Here is a 22,765-nt window from a genome sequence, read left to right as displayed (position 1 = left end):
CTTTGTTTGCTCGTTACTACACCTGTAGACAGCGCTAAAATTCAGCATCTTCACGTAGTAACACTGTCTTGACTATGACACTTGTCCTGGGAGCACTGTACAAATATGGTGGCACTATTGACGCATGCTCAGGGTCCTTATGCGATATCAAGTGTATATATCTATAAGGGGGGGGGGGGGGGATGGGGGGAGCTGTCGCAGACGCCACCCTCTCTATTCTGCCGCCCTAGACCCTAATATAACTGAGGTCGCAGGTGGTTAGGGTAGTGTCGCGGACGCTGCCCTTGACGCGGATATAACTGAGGGCGCGGGTAGTGAAGGTAGTGTCGTGGACACTGCCCTCTCTATTCTGCCGCCCTAGACGCGGATATAACTAAGGGCGCCGGTCGTGAGGGTAGTGTCGGGGACGCCATCCTCTCTATTCTGCCGCCCTAAGCAATAGTATCTGGATGCAGCCTTTATGATGCAAGCTGAGACTGCATCACTCAGCGATGCAATGTCAGACACAATGCATTCAAATGGAGCTAGTGACGTCACTGTGACGGGTAGGGTTAGGTGAGCCTATTAAAAAGTATTGGATGCAGCCCAGATTGCACTGCACCAGGTCTGCAGTCAGACCCCTCTTGCCCTAGGCGGCCGCCTAGGTCACCTCTATGGACCCGCCGGCCCTGTCCGCGACACATCAATTCACTCCCCCCTCAGACACAATCCCCTACCCCCCCACTCCATTCTGCAAAACCCCTATGTTATCTCTCTCTCTCCTCTGGCACCATGCCGGATCTGTAACCTCATTCTGTTCCAGGACCTCGCAATTTACAAATTAAGCACTGAGCACATGGTACACTTTACACTAAAAGTTCTTTTCAGAACCTTCAGGACAAAAAGTGCTCACAGAAATCCATCAAAACTACTTTGTTTTACCCCAGTGTCAATTATTTAACTATAAAATGCTGCAATATTTCTTAATAGGTTTTCGTTCTGTTGGAAAGGCTTCAAAAAGTTACATTTTAAACTTGTTTTACTGGATGTGCTATTTTCAAGTTTATAATTGACCTGTTTTCTTCCGTTTCTTTTTTTTGGGGACTGAAAAAAACCTAATAATCAACTGTACCTATTTCTAAAAAAACACCTAACTGGCACTCAAACCTAAATAGTGTAATTCACTAATAAACCCACAACTTAAAGGCTTAAATAAGGCAACTTGATATTTAATTTGCCAGTTATCTTAACAGACGCTTTACTCAAAAGATGACCATCAAGATGCAATTTTGTTGCCCGAGAGCTTCATTTCTCTTAGTTGAAACCAAGGATGAGATTATTGTCCCAAAACATTAATTTATCCAAACATTTTGTCTGGAAAAAAGTCTATTTGAGTTCTTCATCATCTGTTTTATTCTCTGGAGGGCTGTCATTTCTAGACCTGAAGGGGTTAAGAAGCCTGGTGTGATATTCCACAGTGCCAGCACGTTGGATGACGGTGGTCTCCGTGAAAGCTGTTGTACGTTTCTCTACAATTGTGGTGTCCTCGTCACTGTTTTTGGTGGAGGTGGTTTCTTCTAAAAAAAGAGAGAAAAACAACAAAATACTGTTACATCACATGCCTACAGTTTCCAATAACAGCATTATTATTGCTTTAGTCTAATAACAGAGCAGATTGTGGAACAACAACATTATTTATACACACGTAAACTTTATTTATTTAACAACATACTTCAGATTGCACATAATACAGTTATATATACACTGTAAAAATTTATGGAAAAAAAGCCATGACTACAATAGTTTATTTTCTTTAATGTTACTTATTTTAATAGGTTAAGCAGGTTTCAGCTACATTTGATAAGTTATGCAAAGTTCAACAGAGTATTTTTAGTCAGTTTGATTGATATAAGTTGAGATGACAAGAAAGGTTAATTCAACAAAAAAAAAAAAAACAATTGCCACCAAGATTTTTTTCTACAGTGCACAATATTGTATATTTAGTAATATACACTCACCGGCACTTTATTAGGTACACCTGTTTAATTGCTCATTAACAGCAGTTCTGTGGACGCAAATGCCTTGTTGATGCCCGAGGTCAGCGGAAAATGGCCAGGCTGGTTCCAGCTGATAGAAAGGCAACAGTAACTCAAATAAGCACTCATTACAACCGAGGTCTGCAGAAGAACATCTCTGAACGCACAACACGTCCAACCTTGAGGCAGATGGGCTACAGCAGCAGAAGACCACACCGGGTGCCACTTCTGCGGCTAAGAGCAGGAAACTGAGGCTACAATTCACACAGGCTCACCAAAATTGCACAATAGAAGATTTAGAGAAACGTTGCCTAGTCAGATGAGTCTCAATTTTTGCTGCGATACTTGGATGGTAGCGTCAGAATTTGGCCTCAACAACATGAAAGCATGGATGCATCCTGCCGTGTATCAATGGTTCAGGCTGCTGCTGGTGGTTTAATGGTGTGGGGGATATTTTCTTGGCACACTTTGGGCCCATTAGTACCAACTGAGCATCATGTCAACGCCACAGCCTACCTGAGTATTATTGCTGACCATGTCCATCCCTTTATGATCACAGTAGACCCATCTTCTGATGGCTACTTTCAGCAGGATAACTTGAACATGAGTACACTGTACTCAAATGGCCTCAACAGTTACCAGATCTCAACCCAATAGAGCACCTTTGGGATGTGGTGGAACGGGAGATTCACATCATGGATGTGCAGCCAGCACAGCTGAGGAATATTTCTAGTACCTTGTTGAATACATGCCACAAACGATTAAGGCAATTCTGAAGGCATAAGGAAGTCCAACCTGGTACCCTAAGGTGTACCTAATAAAGTGGCCGACGACTGTAGATGTACATTTGTCAGTTTGTATGTTTTTACTCTCTATTTTACTTCTTATTTTAAAAATTCCTTTATTATTTGTGTTTTCCTCTTGTCACTGTCATTCTGTTGGTCTAAAAGAGATACAGCTGCAGATGCTCACATCAATATAGCATCATTTTACTGACTGCCAAACAATAATGAATATTTTTACACCACTGTGAAGTTTAGCTGTAATAAAACAATATTTAGTGGGTAATTTAATAAATAATATGACACTTGGTATAATGACAGTTTTAGGTTACTGTGATGGTTGGGTGTAGTGCAACAATAGTCAATAAAATACAATTAATGGGTAGTTTCGTATATTCAAAAAGCAAGAAGGTCGCTGTTTCGAGCCTCAGCTGGGTCAATTGGCATTTCTGTGTGGAGTTTGCATGTTCTCTCTGCGTTTGCGCAAGTTTCCTCCTGGTACTCCGGTTTCCCCCACAAGAATGTGTGTAAGGACGTTTCACAGTGATGGGTTACGACTGGAATGCCATCCGCTGTGTAAAACAATTGCTGGACAAGTTGGCGGTTCGTTTAGCGATGTCGACCCCTGATTAATAAAAGGATCAAACCTAAAAGAAAATGAATGAATGAATGAATGAATAAACGTCCGGCCGCAGCTGTATCCCTTCTAGAAACGTCTGTCACGAAAACAAACTCCTAACACGCGTTATAAAGATCTTTATGGTCATTAAATTGCAGTGATACATTGTAAAACTATACCTAAACATAATTATCTTCCCCTGGAGATTAATTTAACATTTTCACAAGTCACATATGATGTATGCTGCCCCACGGTTATACTTCACCTGGAAGAGAAGGCTTTTTTTTGTATGAGTAAAAGCAATAACCAAGCAAGGTCCAAGTACCCATAGCATAAAGCATTGACGCGCGCCGGTGCCATTTTACATGATCCATTATCGTCAATCTGTAATGTAATCTTAAATTTTAATTTCAGGCTACATTGACAAAAATAAACATAAATATAGCTATATTCTCAAGGACGCCGCCATGTTAAAACATGCCTCTATGTCGTCACTTCCTTGTTAGGGTATGACCAGTCAGAACGGGAGTGATGGAAGGATACATTCTTATTACTATTGTATTAACTGCTGGTGACGTTTTTTAATTAATTACCTAGATTAATTACAACAAAATTATATTTAAAAGTGTAATCATTCAGATAAAATGATTGTTAAAACACATAAGGGGCGTCACGGTGGCGCAGTGGGTGGCACGATCGCCTCACAGCAAGAAGGTTGCTGATTCGAGCCCCGGCTGAATCAGTTACATTACAGCGTGGAGTTTGCATGTTCTTGTGTTCGCGTGGGTTTTCTCCGGGTGCTCGGTTTCCCCCAGTCCAAATACATGCAGTATGGTTGAATGAAATAAGCTACATCAGCCGTAATCTATGTGTGAAAGAGTGTTTATGGGTTGCGGCTGGAAGGGCATCCGCTGCGTAAAACATATGCTGTATGAGTTGGCGGTTCATTCCGCTGTGGCAACCCAAGATTAATAAAGGCACTAAGCCGAAAAAATAAAATGAATGAATTTGTTAAAACACTGGCTGAAGCGGAATATAAAAGAAAGCTCACGTGGTGCCTGTTACTTTTCTCCGCGCTGTTCAAGAGCAACTAATCAGATGTTTTTGATTATTTGACGGTTTGTTTGCACATAATTAATTCATAACGTTTTATATACATTCTAGAGAAAATAACTCACTGTTATAATTATACTTTAAAAAGTGTACAGTTTAGACACTAAAATGACTGATTTTTTTTAGTTTCGACGAACTATTGCTATAAATGTCCACTAAAGGGCGCAAGACGCAATTATATTCATGTATGAGCAGCAAAGAAAACGTTTGCTTTTATATTTGTGCTATTTGAATTCCTTAAATCTTCAGAGATGTCGCCTATTACATTTTATAGTGGACTTTCTCGTAACAAACGTGATTAAAACGTAATTTTGATATCTAACGACGATTGGAACGACGCTTTACATGTGTAGAAATCATCACTAACAGGTTAGTGACTGGGATATAAAGGAATTGCTCAAAGATAACTCATTGAAGACACACAAAACTACTCACAAACATACCTTCAAATCCATGTTTTTATAATAAATTAGACAAATCATTAACTTAGTTGTGTCCTTAAGTTAAATGACAAAATATGAAAATAGCTTTACAATTTATCGATACAAAAATTACAATGCAGCTTCGCATTTTCATACCAAAACTACCCACACATACATCCTTCATATAAATACAGACGCCTCATGTTGATTCACACCTTCAGCTCCGTCCAGCGAAGATAGGCGTCCAGCATTTTTCAGCCTCCAGTTTGGCCAGAGGAGCCTGGTTTCGCCAATTGGTGAAGTTTTGTTCCTCACCACTTTCGCCACTGGCTTGCTTGGTTTGGGACTTGCACTTTAGTGTTTAGACTTTCAGCACTGATATTCAACTCTGAAAACTGGACTGACACATTTTCAATTTACTAGAACTTCTTTTTTTAAGGCATATTTGACACAATCTACATTGTAAAAGCACTATAGAAATAAAGATGAATTGAATCTGTAATATACATTTTATTTTAGATCAAAACGAAAGAAGTTTGCACGTTCAAGGTGCTTTTGAAATGAAATAAACCTACAAGAGATTCTATAAATATTATGCATAGCATTAGTTCATCACTGTAGATCAAGATAAAACTGGAATGTGGGTCACAAGTCACATTTAAATTCTTTACATACTACATTAATTTAATCACAATGCGGAAAGAGCAGGGGTATCATTCAAACACTGTTTCTCCCTGCACAAGAGCAGATCACAGGTACAGTTTAGAAGACTGTCAATCTGTGCCAGACAAAAAAAGGGACAAACAGACAAGAGGAAACTCGCAAAAAAACAAGCCTCATAGGAATTTCAGTCTAAACATGCTTAGGGAAGAGCAGCACGAGCAAAGTGGTGACAGAAGATATCATCTCTTTAGGGGAAATCAGACGTTATTAAACATGACATGTAACACTTTCTGTTAGACGAAACTAAATTAAATAAGCAAACAAACATGACAAAATAAATCATAATTACTTGAGTCGATGAGAATTAGAAAACAGCTAACAACCGTTTATCTGGAGGACCTCTTAAATAAACACCGAGATGCATTTTGTTGTGTTTTTTTTCCAGTAAATTTGGTCAATAGTTCATCCTTTTTCTGTCCTTTTCTTCACACACTAAATGTACATCATTCGTCAGCGAACGCTTATGCTGAACTCGAAACAGCCAGTTTCTTTAGATGGTCCATGAAGACTTGCAGACTGACATCATCTGTGAGGATTGGTGCTCCGGATTCCTACAAGAAAGATTCAGTAAAATTAGAGATCTGACATTGTTAGAAGACCACAGCAGACATCATCTGCAAATAAAAGCATCGTTTCCATAAAGAGGAAGAAGATAAATAAATAAATAAAAAGTTTGTTCAACCAGGGAAACCGCTGTAGCTTTATTACCCTAAATCACAGGTGTCAAAGCCAGTTCCTGGAGGACCGCAGCTCTGCAGTTTAGTTCCAAAACTGCTTCAACACACTTACCTGTAGGTTTCTAACAAGCCTGAAGGACTCATTTAGGTGTGTTTCATTAGGGATAAAGCTAAACTATGCAGAGCTGCGGCACTCCAGGAACTGGATTTGACACCAGTGCCCTAAATAAAAAGTAAATCAGGGTTTCTGCAGATTTCACCAGGCTAAAATTAAGAAGACATTTTTTTATATCTTTATGAAGGAAATTTTTGACTTATACAGGGCTAAATGCTAAGGATTGGGATTGTTGGTGATTGTATGGGTGTTAATGGTCAGATTGGTTATCTATACATGAACAAAGGAAATGTAAGACCTGTTAAAACAGATTTAAGACTTACAACTTAATATTTTTGTAGTTTTAAGACTTTTTAAGGCCTAAAATTTAGCTTTTTAGATTTAAGACCCCGCGGATACCCTAGTAAATGGATGAATTCTAATAGGGCTGAGAGTTGATTCTAAAAAGAATCAATTCCTCTATTTGGAATCATTGAGAATCGAGAGTCAATTCTAAAGTTCTGAATCAATTCCATTAAAGGGAATCAAATCTTCTTTTTAAAGAACTATTTGAGTCTGTTGCTGAAAATGATCAGAAGTCACTTGCTAATAACTATTGCGTACATTTGCCACATTTCCCATGCATACATTTTTGCAAACAGATTCAGATAGATCGCTTCAATGAACTGGTTCCAATGACGATATCCACAGATTATAGTACAATTTTTAACTGCTGTTTAATAGACAACGTCAATATGTAATGCTGATTATTACTTTTCATTTATTTAGGTTAACAGTGTTTAAATTAAATTAACTTTAATTTTATACCTAATCCACACATTGATATACAAATGGTCTTGTAGGTGCCTTATGGATTGCATTTTTAACATTAACTGACGGATTTGAGTTTCCCTCTGAATAGCCTACAGATAAAAGATAACGCTTTCGTCATATTTTCGTTTTTATTTTGTCCATGCAGAAATGGCACTTAAAACCAGCCGTGGTTCTGTGATCGACAGATAAATGGCATGCTCCTATTTCGGTGTTAAAAGCTATAGTTGTTTAGGTGTACAGTTTGCATTATAGACACCGTACATTAGCGTGGTGTGCATTCAATAAAAGTTGTGCTTGATTGAGCTTCCTTTTAGCTATTTACTACAGGCAGGTTTAAGTATAAAAAAAGAAATCGCAACAACATTGAGGAATCAATTCTAAGAATCGAAGCTATCAATTTAAGAACTAAGAATTGGAATCAGACTCAATTCCTAAAATTGTAGGATCTAACAGCCCTAGATGTTTAAGGTAGAGTCAGTTTTGGATGGTCATTTAACTAAATAATTTGAAAATGGACTTTGACTGTGGCATTTGAGAACGAAACTCACATATATAGATTAGTTTCTATAGTACTTTATTAGCACATCATGTTATTCTAAAAAAAAAACAAAAAAAAAACTTAAAATTAAACATTTTTATGCATATAGTATTATTTAGAGCAGTGTTTTCCAACCCTGTTCCTGAAAGCACATCAACAGTACACATTTCCAACCTCTGCCTAATCAAAGACACTTGAATCAACTCATCAGAACATAAGAAGAGACTCCAAAACCTGAAGTTAATGGGTCAGATAATGTAAATGTGTATTGTTGGTGTGTCTCTATGTACAGGGTTGGGAAACACTGATTTAGAGTATCTCCATTCATACTTTTTTACTCAACATCCCAATTGAAATGAAAATGTGTGTACCTGGCCCCAGGCGTAGAGGTTGTTGTGCGTCTGCGAGGGGTTGACTTTAGAGAGCAGAAAGCGCGCCTGTGAGCCTCCGTGCTCGGTGTCGATGTATCTGGGCATGGGGAAGCGAGTCTGCAGGATCTCCTGAGCATCATCCAGAGGAGCCTGAAGAAGCTGCTTGAAGTTCTCGTACTCGGCCATCTCCTGGTATCCAGCCTTCCTCCACTGAGCAATAGTCTGAGGAGATGAGAATAACACCATCACTAAACTGAACTATTACAAAGGCTTTAGAATACACGAGACATGTCACTCGTGTAGTTTTGAATGGGGAAAAGTGTAACGGTCAATATGGCGAATGAATCCCCGCCGTCTAGTTCAGGAGCCAATCAATGATGGCTATAGACTGACGATTTTCAGGAAGAGGGGATCAGACCAGATGTGAGTTTCTGCAGATTTTGTGCAATTCGAACGTTTAGAAATAAAACTTGTTTGATTTTATTGGTGATTCCTAATATGAAATGTAATCGTAAGCTTGGCGAGCAATTTTTGAGAATTTGCCGTTTCCCCTTTAAAACGGAATGCCCGAGAGGAACTTTGGGTCTGATAAATATTGTTTAACCCTGAAAATCTTGTCAAAATATCTCAAATTTTAAATATTAAACAAGCATTTGTATTAGTACCTCTCCATGGTAAATCACCAGCTGGAAGAAGGTGTCCATAAGAAGGATGCGATCAGGAAGAATGCTGCTGCTGTCTAGAAGAACAGGCTATAAAAGCAAAGAAAAAAAAAAGTATGCATAAATATATTGCATTTATCATTCTAGAAAATGCAGCCAAGACTGAAATTATTAATACCCCAGGCAATTTCTGAGTTAAAGTTACTTAAATATGTTTTTTTGGACCAGAAATGACACAGGCTTCTCCCAAAACACACTAAGATAATGTAAAAGAGGCATCGTTGTGGGAAAAAAAATCTTTTAAAGTAACTTTAAGTCAGAATTTGTAAAAGCTTTGAATAATGTTGGGCTTGACTGAACATAATATTGTATTTGAGCAATTCCAGCATTATAGATGCGACATTTGCAGTAAAAACTTGACAATTATATTCACATAAAATGTATCATGTGAACAGTATATTGAAACATCGGTTTATATTTTTAAAAACAGCTAACCAGAGTTACAAATGTCAATCTGTAAATTTGTGTTGCATCACTACCTAATACCGGCTTGATAGGCCAAGTCAAATAAGCTGTCCCACAAGCTTCTACGACTCTGATCCACTATTTGGTGTCCTAAATTCTGGCCCAATGTTAAATCTATGTTGTTGTATATGGTTGTTGGAATGCTATAATTGTCTACAAATTTGTTATATCTCTACCTAAACCCGACTTGATAGTCCGAGTCAAATGAGGCCACACACAAGCTTCTACGTATTCTCATCCAAATATCTGATGTCAGACAATTTGGCCAATGTTAAGTCTATGGGGTTTTTTGGATGTCAGCCATTTTTTTGCCAATGATAAGTCCATGGAGACATTTTGAGTTGCATTAATCAACAGACTCGATGTCAGCCATTTTGTGACCAAAAAGTATCCGAATTTACAGTAAACAATATAACTTATAGAAATTCTGTCAATTAAACTGCTCAACCCAAATAAAATAATGCTAATCAAAAGGATAAGGGTAGTCTCTTTATATAACAACAATAATTAATTAGATTTTATTAGACATGTTTGCACTTATGAGGAAAAAGCTTCATTATGGATGTGACATCTCTCTGTTATGAATGCGACAGATGTGAAATTGCCACTTGTCTGAGTTTGGTAAATCAAATCAAACTGTATGAAGACGTTGACAGACATTTGAGTATTTGTATAGTACTGTAAAATACAAGCCTACACAACTTCATTTTACATGGAATTCCTCATTTATGGATTGAAAAATCACCTCTGGAGGGCCGTGGAAAGAGTAGGAGTAAAGGATGGGCTGTATCATGATGAGCGACTGTGTCAGATCCTGACGCACAAAATGATGTCTGTAATAGGACGACTCGTCCGGGCTGTTATTGAACACCTGCAGGAACGGGGATCTCCTCAAGTGGAACATAAACTGTCAAGAAAAATAAAACTTTTCAATATTACAAAGGTGAAATTATCCAACAAGTTATGCAAGACAGAAATTCAAAAGAATACCATTTAATCTCAAAATTAAATACTTCTTTGAAAATAGGCACACATGCTTTATTCAATGGAAACTTGTTGTACTAATATATGTGATTCTGGACTAGGGCTGCACGATATTGGAAATATCTGATATTGCGATATGAATACAGTTTCACAAGATAGTTTGTAAATAGTAAACAGCACAATTTGATGCTTTTCTGAGGAATCTAGCAATATTCAGGTACAGAAATTAAATAATCACAAAGGAAAATATGCTTTTCTTACTTTGTTTTGTCTCGTTTCTAGTCCAAATATCAAAAAAATATAGCTTTGTTTTCACTGTCAGAAGATATAAAGAAAAAATTAAGAGTTTAAAATAATAAAAAAAGCCAAATATCTGCCAGTGGGGTAAGTGAAATCTTTTTTTTGCTTTGATATTTGGACTAGAAACAAGACAATAAATGCATACATGATATATATTCCGTACATAAAACAGTGATTAAATACAGTTCTGTAGCTCCTGCTGAACTATCATTCAGACTCAACATTGGATATCTTTGCGATGGGTCTATTGCGGACGCACACATTGCGATATCGATGCTTAAACGAATATTGCGCAGCCCTATTCTAGACCACAAAACCAGTAACTTATTTTACAAGTATATATTTCTGCAATAGCAAAAATACATTGATTGTATAAGTCCATGGTCATATATACATGTTAATAATACAAATCTGTTGTCAGTTAGTACTGAATTTAGATAATAATGTTAGCAATACATTTTTTTTATTATATTAGTATATCCTACAAAGTCCTGCTGAATGTGTTAAATACACTCTTTATATGAAACATACATAGCTGCTCATTCAAAAAGACAGGGAGTTAAATAAATCACAGTGCTAGTTAAAAGAGTATTCATATCGAGCAAAGAAACAGATTATTAACTGATCTAAACACACAATCATGTAGGACTGACTTTGAAAATGCAGTGGCCAAATAAATACACCGAATTAAATCATGACATCATGTAAACAAATATAGTTCAAGTGAAATGATCCCTTTACCTGTGGGTAGAGCGAGAGAGATTCGGAGAGTCTGAAGGAGTTTGGATCATCTTTATTGAACTGGCCAAACTTCTGACACTGAAATCAAACAACAAACATGGAATGAAGCAACTTGTGTATTCATCATTACAACAATGGCCCTAATCACCATAACTTGCCTAATTAACCTAATTAACCCAGTTAAGTCTTTAAATTGCACTTCAAGCTGAATACTAGTATCTTGAAAAATATCTAGTCAAATATTATGTGCTACAAAGACAAGAGAAATCAGTTATTAGAAATGAGTTATTAAAACTATTATGTTTAGAAATGTGTAGAAAAAAAATCTGCTTTCTGTTAAACAGAAATTGGGGAAAAATATACAAGAGGGCTAAAAATTCTGACTTCAACTGTATGTATAAAGACATTAAGCCTGATTACTACCGTCAAAACTCACCAAGCGAATGAGCTGTCGATCCAGCCAGCGGAGAACATCAGGCCCCTCCTCTGACTCCGCCCTGAAAACTCCAAGCCGGGCCATGAGAACGGCTGAAGCCTCCTGATCAAACGACGACTCGATGTGCTGTATCTGCGACTGTGCGTCAGCCCAACTAGGTGTGACAAAAGAAACCGGTTTGTCAAGCTTTAATGACGCACACACACACTCTAGAATACGAGCTATACCCATAATTAGGCAGCAAAATCTATTTTAGTCTACTGCAAACACAAATAGCTCATGGAAACACGAGATATATTGATTTTAGATAACTCTGAGGTCTTTTGTTCCATATAAAGAGGCGTTGCCGTCAATCTTATGAATGAAAACGAACAAGCAAGTCATTGAGTGTGATATTAGTTGATAAGAATATGCATGCGCTGGAACCAAAAGACTTACTTCCTGGCAATAGTGGTGACACGGATCCGCCGCTGTGTGTTTGAGTGCTGATACTGCGTAACAAACTGAACAACTCCTCTTCCACCCTGAGGAACAGGGGCGTTGTGCTACAAAACAAAAACATACCGGGGTGGTATTTTAATATCGGTGTAAATATAAGCTCTCACACCCTAATACCGTGCGTACTGTACAGATCACTATCACAACATACCTGATTTACTACTTCAAAGTACATGGCCAGGGTGGTGGCAGGGGAGAGACTACAGATCTTCCATTGGCATGTTCCTCCAACGCCCATTTCCTGCAAAATATTAGAGATTCTTATATGCGTGTGCTGTGCACATTACTGAAATTCATCGCAAGTTAGTGTAGGCTGGTATGAAATGAGAAACGCTTGCTTGTGACTTACATTGTCTGAAACGCAGGGTCCTTTGGTGTTGAGTGACACACATGGCCCGATCGCACCAGATACTTTCAATTCTCTTGAAGTCTGATGAGAAAAACAGGTTTTAGGGGTTTAATAAACAAGGAAACTTGATTTGAAGTCAACATGAATTTCATTTTTGTGTCTTTGAAAGAAGTCTCTTTTGCTTAGGCGTAATTAACATAATTAAAAATACAATAAAATCAGGAATATTAAGAATATAACATTTAAATATAGTTACATTTTTTAATATAGTATATTTTAATAATATAAATTATTGATGATAATGATATATTGATAATTGATTTATTAATAATAATAAACATTATAAAGTGTATATATATATTTATTTATTTATTTATTGTATTCATTTACTAACATTTATACATTTTTATTAATCATAGTTAATTACCAATATATTTTATTATAAAAATAAATATTCTTAATTATTTGTATTAATTATTGTTCATTTAGTAAATATATTTTAATAATATAAAATATAATAATTAATAAAAATAAATAAATATTATTAAATATATATTTGTATTTAATTATATTCATTATTTTTATTAATTGGTATTATCAATATAATTTAATAATAAAATATATGAATAATTAATAATAATAAATATTATTAAATAAATATAAATATTTATTAAATATTTATAAAAATATATATTTTTATTTTATGATATTTATAAATTTATTATTATTAATAATATTTTATTCATTATTGTTAAATATGAATATATTTTAATAATATAAAATATATTGATAATTAATTAATTAATAATAAATATTTTTAAATATTTATTTTTTGAATTATTAATAATATTTTTTATTCATTATTGTTGATTCAATAAATTAATTTTATAAAATATGTTGATAATTAATAATATTAAATAAAATAGACTATCAAATAATATATATATATAATTTTTAAATTTTTTTGTAAATTATCATTATATTTTATATTGATAATTCATAATATATATACTATTTATTTTGTTTATTTATTAAATATTTTTTGTTATTTTATTTAAAGAGAATTTTTAGTATCATTTCTCTAGTTTTCAGTGTCACAAGATCCTTCAGAAACCATTGTAATAGGCTAATATGCTTGGCAATCAAGAAAAATATCTTAATATTTTCAAAGAAGAAAACAGCTACTCAATATTATTGTGAAATTTAAAATTCCCTTTAAAGATTCTCTGATAAACAGGAAACACAAAAGAACAGCATTTATCTGAAACAGAATTTCATTAGCATTAATAATTTCTTTAAAGTAATTTTGTTTAATTTACGGCATTTTAGTTGAATACAAGTATTAGTTCATTTCACAAAAATACTAGTAAATACTAGACTTTAAGTTTAAGACAGCAGTTTAAGTCCAACTTTGTTACCTTCACTTCCAAAGTAGCACCAAAAGCCATGCGAAACTCTCCGTTGTAGTCTTTGTTAAAGACTCTCTGAAAGGTCTGCTTGAACAGAGAGGTGTTGAACGAATCGCCCATAACAATGTGGCCCCTAAAAATAGGAAACACTTTTAGCTATATAGTACATTTTAATACAATGCTGTGTCATTAAATCAAAAATACAATCTGCTGATACCAAGGAAATCAAACGACATGCAAGATATATCAATCAATTCTCACCCCGTGAGGTTAGATAGACATTTCATCTCTAGAAGTCCCGTCTGATCCAGCGCACAGGCATAAATATCAACACTGTGTCCGTTTACTGCAGCACGGTTTGCAAGGGCTTCGTAATACTAAATAGAGATCGAGAGGAATTTTTATTTAGCAAAATCATAAACATATCATCAGATCCTTGAAATAGAACTATAATCACCTTAGTGGCCTTCTTCAGATGCCGTGCGTTGTCTTTCTGGATGTCATGCCAGGAGCGGATGGGGGTCTTCAGCTCATCTCCCACCACCATGCCAGGTCCCTGTGTTGGGGGACCACCAGTGAACAGCATCACACGGGCTCCTGTGTTTGGGAAAGTCCCCTAGTAGAAGAAAAGCAGATAGAGAGTGAATCAAATGCAAACTTGTATTCAATATTTTCAAAAATGAATAAGTGGAATCATTGTCGATTTAAAGAACTATACAGAAAATGTCCTGTATATTATCGACTTTTTAGCATCTTTCAAAAGGAATTAATGCATGGTAATGTTTAATCAGACATGCTAGACTTATTATCAAACAACGGAGTTGAGTGCAGCAAGTAGTCTGACTCTTATCTCCAGGGTTATGTAAGAATGAGCGAGTTTAGAACTTGTACAACTGTTCCGATATGATGTGACAGCTGAAGTGGACTTTGAATCTCACAGTCAGTGTTGCTGACACGTCGCCAACTCAAACTCGCAACTAGAGCAAAGTTATAACGAAAGCAAAAAATAAAAATAAAAATCTCTGCTGGAAATCTCTCCCGCAGTGTATGGAATGTAGGCTGACAGAAGATATGCAATAGAGGAATCTGTTGCGCTTCTTAAAGGGATAGTTCACCCAAGAATTGTAATTCGGTCATCATTTACTTACTTATTTACTTATTTTAAACCTTTAAGAGTTTCTTTCTTCTATTAAAACCCAAAAGAAGATATTTTGAAGAAAGCTAAAAACCTGTAACCATTGACTTCCACAGTATTTGTTTATCCTACTATGTATGTTAATAGTTACCAGCTTACTTCAAATATCTTCCTTTGTGTTTAACAGAAAAAAGAAACTGATATTAAAAACATTTGAGAGTGAGTAAATGGCGAGTACATTTTCATTTTGGGGTGAACTATCCCTTTAAGCTTTACCCATATATGTCTGCCTTTTTCGCATTCTCTCTCTTTCTTTGATTATATACAGATAAATAAATAATATAAATAAACAAGCGGCTTTTCATACCTCTAATAGTCCGACAGCAATGGAAAGTGCGATGCCTGTGGAACGCAGAGGTCTCTTCCCTTGAGGAACAGGCCAGGGGTCTCTCTGGAGCTCCCCGAGAAGATCGGTCAGGTTCATATCCACCATTTGCACAGGCTGGAGAAATCTAAAACAGGTGGAAAAAATAAAAAATAAATAAATAAAAACATGAGCACAAATTTCCTTGACTCATTTTGCTGGTTAATTATGTTTATATACTGTCTAACTAGTACACAACTCTATAACTGATTTCGACTGTAGTTTAGTAATAATGTGCACCTTTTTGTAAAGCTGCTTTGGAATGATAACTATTGTAAAAAAGGGCTATACAAATAAACTTGAACTTGAAGAGTCTGTACACTTAACAAGATGAAAAACATCTCATACCAGATGCTCAGGCAGACACTACAGATCTTTCCGCACTAAAACGTTTTTCCTCAGGCCATACCCAACCTACATAGTTAGCAAATCTACCTGTTTTCATATGGTCATAAATATACCGGACCTTTACTGTTTATGGTTTTTGTAACCAATAAAGCCACTTAATTGTAAATACTTCTATATTAATATTGTTTTATTTCTTATTTGTACATTATAATAAGTTTTTATATACGTTATAAAACCTCAAAGATGCACATAAACCATCTAGACCAGGGACTATCAATCGGGCCTCAGCGATGCTGCAGGTGGATTAAAATCAACTTAATTATTGTACTATAATTATTTGATTTCATTATTAAATATGTTTTATATAAAATGATTGGTGTAATGGCTTTTCCCGTATTCTGTTATTGATTACTTCAGATTCACTGTAAAATATAGACTTTCAACCTCTGCACGTCAACTAGGACAACATGCTCAGCCGTATAAAGCAAACTAACGCAAATGTAAAGGTAACAATCATTAGAGTTATAACCAGTTCTCGCATGCCTGTCAAAAATACCTGAAGAATTCAGAAGCTTTAAATCTGTGTGTTTTAAAAAATAAACACAATATATATAATTATGTATTATTATTATTATTATTATCTTATTTTACAGCAATTTATAAAAAGAATATAAGCAAAATAAATGTTTTGCAAATAAATAAAAGGTTTAAAATAAGCATTTTCTCAAGACAATCAGTTTAAGAAGACAAGGGCCTTCAAATAATTTTCGTGAGAAGGAGGTAGCCCCCGAAGTGAATAAGGTTGAGAACCCCTGATCTAGATGTGTATATATTGCTTTATAATTTAAATATTTTACTTTATTTTCCACTTTAAATGTCCTTTTGAGGTACTTTTTTTTTTAGCTACCGAAAAAACACAAAAAAATCCTTGTGTGTTTGCGCACACTTGGTGAATATAGCTCTTTCTGATACCTGCAGGAAGCGGCAGCATCATGAGGAGCCAGTGGTTTGCCTTGCTGTCCAGAGGTGGCTGGTTTCATCAGTCCCAGCATCTCCTGCAAACAGATCACGCATCTGATGAATGTCACTGGAGACTCGGATTCTATGCATTCACTTATTGCTTTTCGTGTGGGTAATGAACAGTAATTTAAACTCAGCTGACCTGTATTTGTTTGGGTGCAAGCTCTTTTGTGCCACGGAACACGTAGCTCTTGGCGATGCCTTCGCAGCTGAGCTCGTGGACCTGAATCATGCGGCCGAATGTGATGAGACCCACCAGGGCATTGGGCGGAAGGAGACTCAGAGACATCTGCAGCGATTCCTTCAGAGCCTGGAGATCTTCCTCCTCCAGACATGTGTCCACCAAATACAGGAAGATCAGAGGGGTTGGAGGTCCACGCTGAAGAGAAACACATCAGGTTACTTAAAAGAAAAGATTAAGAAACACTTTACAACAGGGATCACCAAACTTGGTCCTGGAGTGCCGGTATCCTGCAGATTTTAGCTCCAACCCTAATCAAACATACCTGAACAGCTAATCAAGGTCTTATATGCGGAATTGAAAAACTCAGGCAGGTGCGTTGAAGCAAGTTGGAGCTAAACCCTGCTGGGATTGGTGACCCCTGCTTTACAATAAAGCTCCATTAGTTAATGTGTTTAACCCTACTGTCGTGTTCACGTCTTACCCCTTACTTTAGTGTTCCCGGTCAAAAAATTGACCGGCCTGTTTTAACTGCTCTTATTTTAACACAAAAAACATTATTCTCCACCAATTTTAATTCAACATCCGTAAGCTGTGATCTGTCTTTAGCTGTGAAGTGTCTTAAAGTAGTGTTTAACATGAATTTACAGAATTAGACTGCTTTGAAAATTCAAATAGGCACTGAAAATGTATTACAAAATGAACAATAGATGACAGAAATCGAAATACTTTGTGTCATTACCAATGGACAGCTTGTTAAAATAAACATCACAGGGTCTGACCAAAGAAATTAAAATTTTAATCTAATTAAATGATTTATCAACCAGCAAAGCACAAACAGAATGCTATCCTTTCCTGTGTACTGAGTGCTCGACCTTTCATTCAGTCCTTCAATTGCACTAAATTAGTGTACCAATGTAGGCTATAGTGAATGAGGGTAGAGACGGTAATTAAGGACACAGCACTAGCACTAGTTATACTTTGGCTCCAATAATCCAATAAATTAATTTATGCTAAGCTAAGCTAAAAGTGCTCGGTCTGATGGGTGAATATTGTCTGGATACCAAGTCATTTCCTATGGTGGTCACATTTGCACCACAAGTATAACAAGCACCACAAGTGTAACAAGGTTTATTTAAGCACACATAAGTCAATGAAGGAGATCGTCACTTGAATATGTTCAGGTGCATAGTGTGGAGGATATCATAAGGGCTTGAGGCAATCAGATTCAAAGCACAATGTTTATGAGTGTTTTAAGTTGTAAATCGGGCAGATTTGACCTGAACACAACAGCAAGGTTAATAACATTAAGTGTGAATAATCTTGTAAAGCATTTATTCATCATGGTTCAATATTTACTAATGCATCATTAAAATCCAAAGTTGTGCTTGTTAACATTGATTAATGCAAATTTAACATGAGTCAACATGAACTAACACTAATTAATGTTTTTTAACTTAAATGACGTTAACTGAAGCTCAATGAATACTGTAATACATTCACTTTCCTTTGGCATAGTCCCTTTATTCAACAGGGGTGGCCACAGTGGAATGAACCGCCAACTTAACCAGCCTTCTTGCTGTGAGTAAATATTGCTACCCACTGAACCACTATGTCCCTGCTATAATACATGTATTACTAGTTGTTTGTTCATGTCAATATATACATAAACTAACATTTACTAATGAACCATTATTTTAAAGTGTTTAAATTGTTTAAAACTTTGGGGTCAAAATACATGCTGTTCTTTTGAACTTTCCAATAAAATACAACTAAATATATAAAATACTTGGGAATGAGTCATTATCAAAACACACTGATAGTACAGCCACAGAAAATGTCAACGTGGCTTTTGTACATAGCTATCTGTGAGCTAAAGGAGTTCAAGTTTGTACAGTACTGTATGTCTATGTACTGTACAGAGTACACAGACAGGGTGAGTGTAAAATTACCTGCACTATGTACTCAATGGTGGAGAACTGAGGCATGAGTTCTGCAGGCTGGTTCACTTCTGAAATGCCTGCGTATGATGGAGGAAACTGAGAAGAAACAGATTATTACTTTCTTATAATATTTATCATTTACTTATAATTAGGCATGGGATGATAACCGTAAACGTTTCATGGTTTACCACAGTTTGGAAAAATCAAGGTTTTAAAACCGCTAAAATCTTCTGCTATACCATTCCTAAGGTAAATGCAAGTTTTTTTTATGTGTTGCTAAGAAATTTGTGTTTTTGATCTTAATGAAGACAGCAGAAGTCAATGATTTATTTTGATTGATGAGCCTGGCATGTTTACTGTTCCAAAATAGTATAAATGTTTTTTTAAATAAATTATATTGTGTTCAATGGGGACAAGTAGTTGTTAATCGCAATACTGTAAAGCCGTGGTATTTTTACCCAAGGTTATCATACCGTCAGAAACTTATACCGACCCATGCCTACATATAAAAAGTAGTAAACCACAAACTAAAATGAGCGTATTAAGTAAAGCACACTCACAGAGTTCCTTTGGAAGCAGAAGTTGCAGGCCCAAATTTTAGCTCTGAAGTCCACTTGACTACAAAAAGGATATTAAAGTGTTAAAGATGCAAATCGTGTCCGTCACCAAGTCTTTATTTAGCACAAGGAAGACAATAGTCAAAAGTACCAGCAGTTAAAAGTTCACTAAACTGATACGATCACCTTACACAATGACAATGTGGGTAAATATTTCTTTACAGGCTAAAAAAAAACTCTAGAACAATCTAATTAGTATATCTGTGGACCCCATATACACTGGAACTATTATACACCAAAATACAACCGATCCAGGCAAAATCTGGTTCATTCAAAACAGAATGCTGGAATCAATTCAATTCATCTTTATTTCTATAACACTTCAACAATGCAGATTGTGTCAAAACAACTTAGCATAGAAGTTCTAGTAAACAGAAACTGTGTCAGCCCAGCTTTCAGAGTTGAATTTTAGTTTAGTTCATTTCAGTGTGGTTTAATTTTCACCTCTGAAAGTCTGAAGATCCAAAGATGTCATAATCTAATGTCATCATGCTATTATTTACCTATACTGACTACTATCTGAACGAACAAACAGAACGCAAAGCTGCTTCAAAAATTGTTTCTGCACTTACCAAAGTGGGTTGAGCACAGCTTTGCAGTTGGCCCGGGTGCACAGCACTGGCTCATACTGGACCGGTGGCAGGTCAGGTCTCTCTTTCAAAGGGGTGTAAAGGCATGAAACAGGAACCACTAGCCGTGTGGCCTCCAGTCGGCTGGAAGGCCAGAGGTTCCAACTGCAGCGTATCCCGTCTCGATCTTCATTCTGTTGGATGAACTCTTGGTAGGTCGCCATGACAGCGCGAACAACTGCGAGACGACCAGAAAGAGCGAAATGAGTAAACAGTGAACAGCAAAGTCTTTTTAACCCTAAACCACACCTAATGGGTTGTCTCTCCAAAACTGGACAGGTAGGATAGCAGAGTTTGAAATCAAAGCCAAATACTTGTGTGACAAGTACAATTTCGCCCATGTGAGCAATGTAAACGGAAATGCATTTTTTTCTTTGTGATATTTGTTCTGACAGAAGGAGATTTGTTTCACGCAGATGTCTTCTGTGAACAAAGACACTTGACAAGAGTGGATGCCAAGCCCGAAAACGTCAATTAGCACTTGCTGATGAGAGATATGCGTAAACAAGAAGCAAAATCACATGCTATTTTTGAGCTACTATGTTGGGACACAGACACACCTGTCCTAATATACCCAAGTCACACGGTTTGCTGACTAACACAAATCACTTCAAAGAATTAAAAGAGACTTTAACCTCTGATAACCCTGAGGGATCCCTGGAAATGTCTGTCCTAAACACTGAATGATAGTATTGACTGATTAGTTACACAATGACAGATTTTCCAGACGGACATGGACTCAATTTGGGTACAGTTAGTTTTATAGTCGCACATTCGTTCTTTTTTGGACCCGTGACAAGCTACTTTGAATATTAGGGCTGAAATTGTATGCAAGTACGACTTCATAACATAATTAGCACTGTTTAATTGACTGTGAACAATGCAGTACTTTGATATTCATGTGCTGCTAATACAAATATCCTATTTAGCATTTTCAAAGAATACTTTTCTGAAATTATATTTGGTAGGTGAAAGTCCAAATGTGCGAATATTAAACCAAATTCACCTCGGTATTGACTCACTGATACAAATGACATGTTGTGCATATTAAAGTCACAAAATAACCCAAAATATATTTGAATAAATATTAATAGAGTGACTTTATACATAAAAACTGATCAGGAAGTTCAGTTAATTGAAGTAAAGTTGGTTTTATTTTCGCACATTCTGACCTCCTTAATAATATACTTTCAGAAATGTGTTATTTGCGAATTCTAAATAGTGAAATCATATTAGCAGACGATGACAATCAAAGTACAACATTGTTCAGAAACAAATAGTGCTAATGTGGATTTGAAGTCATATTTGCATGCTAATTCCGAACATTAAAAAGTACCATGGTAAACATTAACGTTATAGGGAGAATGTCAAAAGTTGTCACTGAACGAAAGTGCTAATATAAAACTTCACCTCAGTGTTCGGTTATTAACATCGAAATGATCATTTTAAATGCGGTATGTGGATACTCAAACACTAGTATTATCATAAATTTCACTATATTTTTGCCAACATAAAAAACATCCGTGACGTCACGCATATTTCTATATTTTAGTATTCAAGCTCGCGCTAGATGCCTTCACATCCTTAGTACACCACATACAAATGGAAACAGAATGTAAAGACTAATATAAATAAATATAAAGAATATCTTAAACGTGTGTATCAAAATATATATCTAAACACCGAGTAACCCGTTAACACACACTAGCATCCTTGACTTCCGCTGACCTAATCCTGGGTTTTCGATTTCAGGCTAACCTAGCGGAGCCCCAGTTACTTCCCTAGACAAAGCGATAGACGTACCTTTTTAATCGATGAGGCTTTTGATCCGAACTGTAATAAATGATATATAATAATCACACCACCATGGAAAAGTGAAAATGACTTCGTCGAGCAGGATTCGCCCCCGGCCGGTTCCTGAAGCTCACAAGTGTGACGTGTTACTACAACACTCGGAGCGCCGCGATTGGACGCCTACGTCTGGCGTCACGAGAACGTTCCTCCGCAGGGTTGAATTTCTGTGCGTGCATGCGTAGGTTTCCAATCTTGCAGCGTTTGATGCAAATGTGTTCTGCGTAAACACCTGTAAGCTCGAATTTTTCACATACTTTCAGGCAAAGAGCAAAACAATGTTTTGAATAGCAACAGTTGTTTGTTAAATAGCAACGTATTTTATTACTGATTATTATATTATATTATATTATATTATATTATATTATATTATATTATATTATATTATATTATTCATTCCTTCATTTTCTTTTCGGCTTAGTCCCTTTATTAATGGGTCGCCACAGTGGCACGAACCGACAACTTATCCAGCATATGTTTTACGCAGTGAATGCCCTTCCTGCCGCAACCCATCATATTATATTA

At 36.1% G+C, this 22,765-nt stretch overlaps 2 protein-coding genes across 8 annotated transcripts; both read right to left on the bottom strand.

The window, feature by feature from the left end:
- Positions 1 to 1,192: 1,192 nt before the first annotated feature.
- smim26 (small integral membrane protein 26) lies at positions 1,193 to 3,906 on the bottom strand. 5 transcript variants are annotated; one of them, NR_200051.1, is made up of 3 exons: positions 2,195 to 3,906; positions 1,998 to 2,106; positions 1,193 to 1,556 (listed from the first exon to the last, which is right to left on the bottom strand). NR_200051.1 is itself a non-coding variant. In NM_001442491.1 (2 exons), exons 1-2 carry the CDS (start codon positions 3,788 to 3,790, stop codon positions 1,366 to 1,368), a joined length of 300 nt encoding a protein of 99 aa, NP_001429420.1. In that variant the 5' UTR covers positions 3,791 to 3,906; the 3' UTR covers positions 1,193 to 1,365. The 5 variants fall into 5 exon arrangements, 2 of the variants coding, with proteins under 2 accessions (NP_001429420.1, NP_001429421.1); NR_200052.1 differs by having other exon boundaries at positions 3,682 to 3,906; NR_200053.1 differs by having other exon boundaries at positions 1,998 to 3,906.
- Positions 3,907 to 5,441: 1,535 nt separating this feature from the next.
- Positions 5,442 to 22,326, bottom strand: sec23b (SEC23 homolog B, coat complex II component). 3 transcript variants are annotated; one of them, XR_015492505.1, is made up of 19 exons: positions 22,193 to 22,326; positions 20,333 to 20,567; positions 19,704 to 19,761; positions 19,153 to 19,239; positions 17,162 to 17,398; positions 16,972 to 17,054; positions 15,595 to 15,739; positions 14,550 to 14,708; positions 14,354 to 14,469; positions 14,102 to 14,225; positions 12,684 to 12,764; positions 12,486 to 12,575; positions 12,275 to 12,381; positions 11,837 to 11,990; positions 11,401 to 11,478; positions 10,121 to 10,282; positions 8,854 to 8,940; positions 6,567 to 8,410; positions 5,442 to 6,426 (listed from the first exon to the last, which is right to left on the bottom strand). XR_015492505.1 is itself a non-coding variant. In NM_199777.1 (19 exon segments), coding segments are annotated over 18 exon segments (2,301 nt in total). In that variant the 5' UTR covers positions 20,554 to 20,567; positions 22,193 to 22,271; the 3' UTR covers positions 5,449 to 6,135.
- Positions 22,327 to 22,765: the final 439 nt, after the last annotated feature.

This window comes from Danio rerio, chromosome 6 (assembly GCF_052040795.2).
Source record: "Danio rerio strain M-AB ecotype USA chromosome 6, GRCz13ab, whole genome shotgun sequence".
Taxonomy (NCBI): domain Eukaryota; kingdom Metazoa; phylum Chordata; class Actinopteri; order Cypriniformes; family Danionidae; genus Danio; species Danio rerio.
This window is presented reverse-complemented; position numbering and strand designations above follow the sequence as displayed.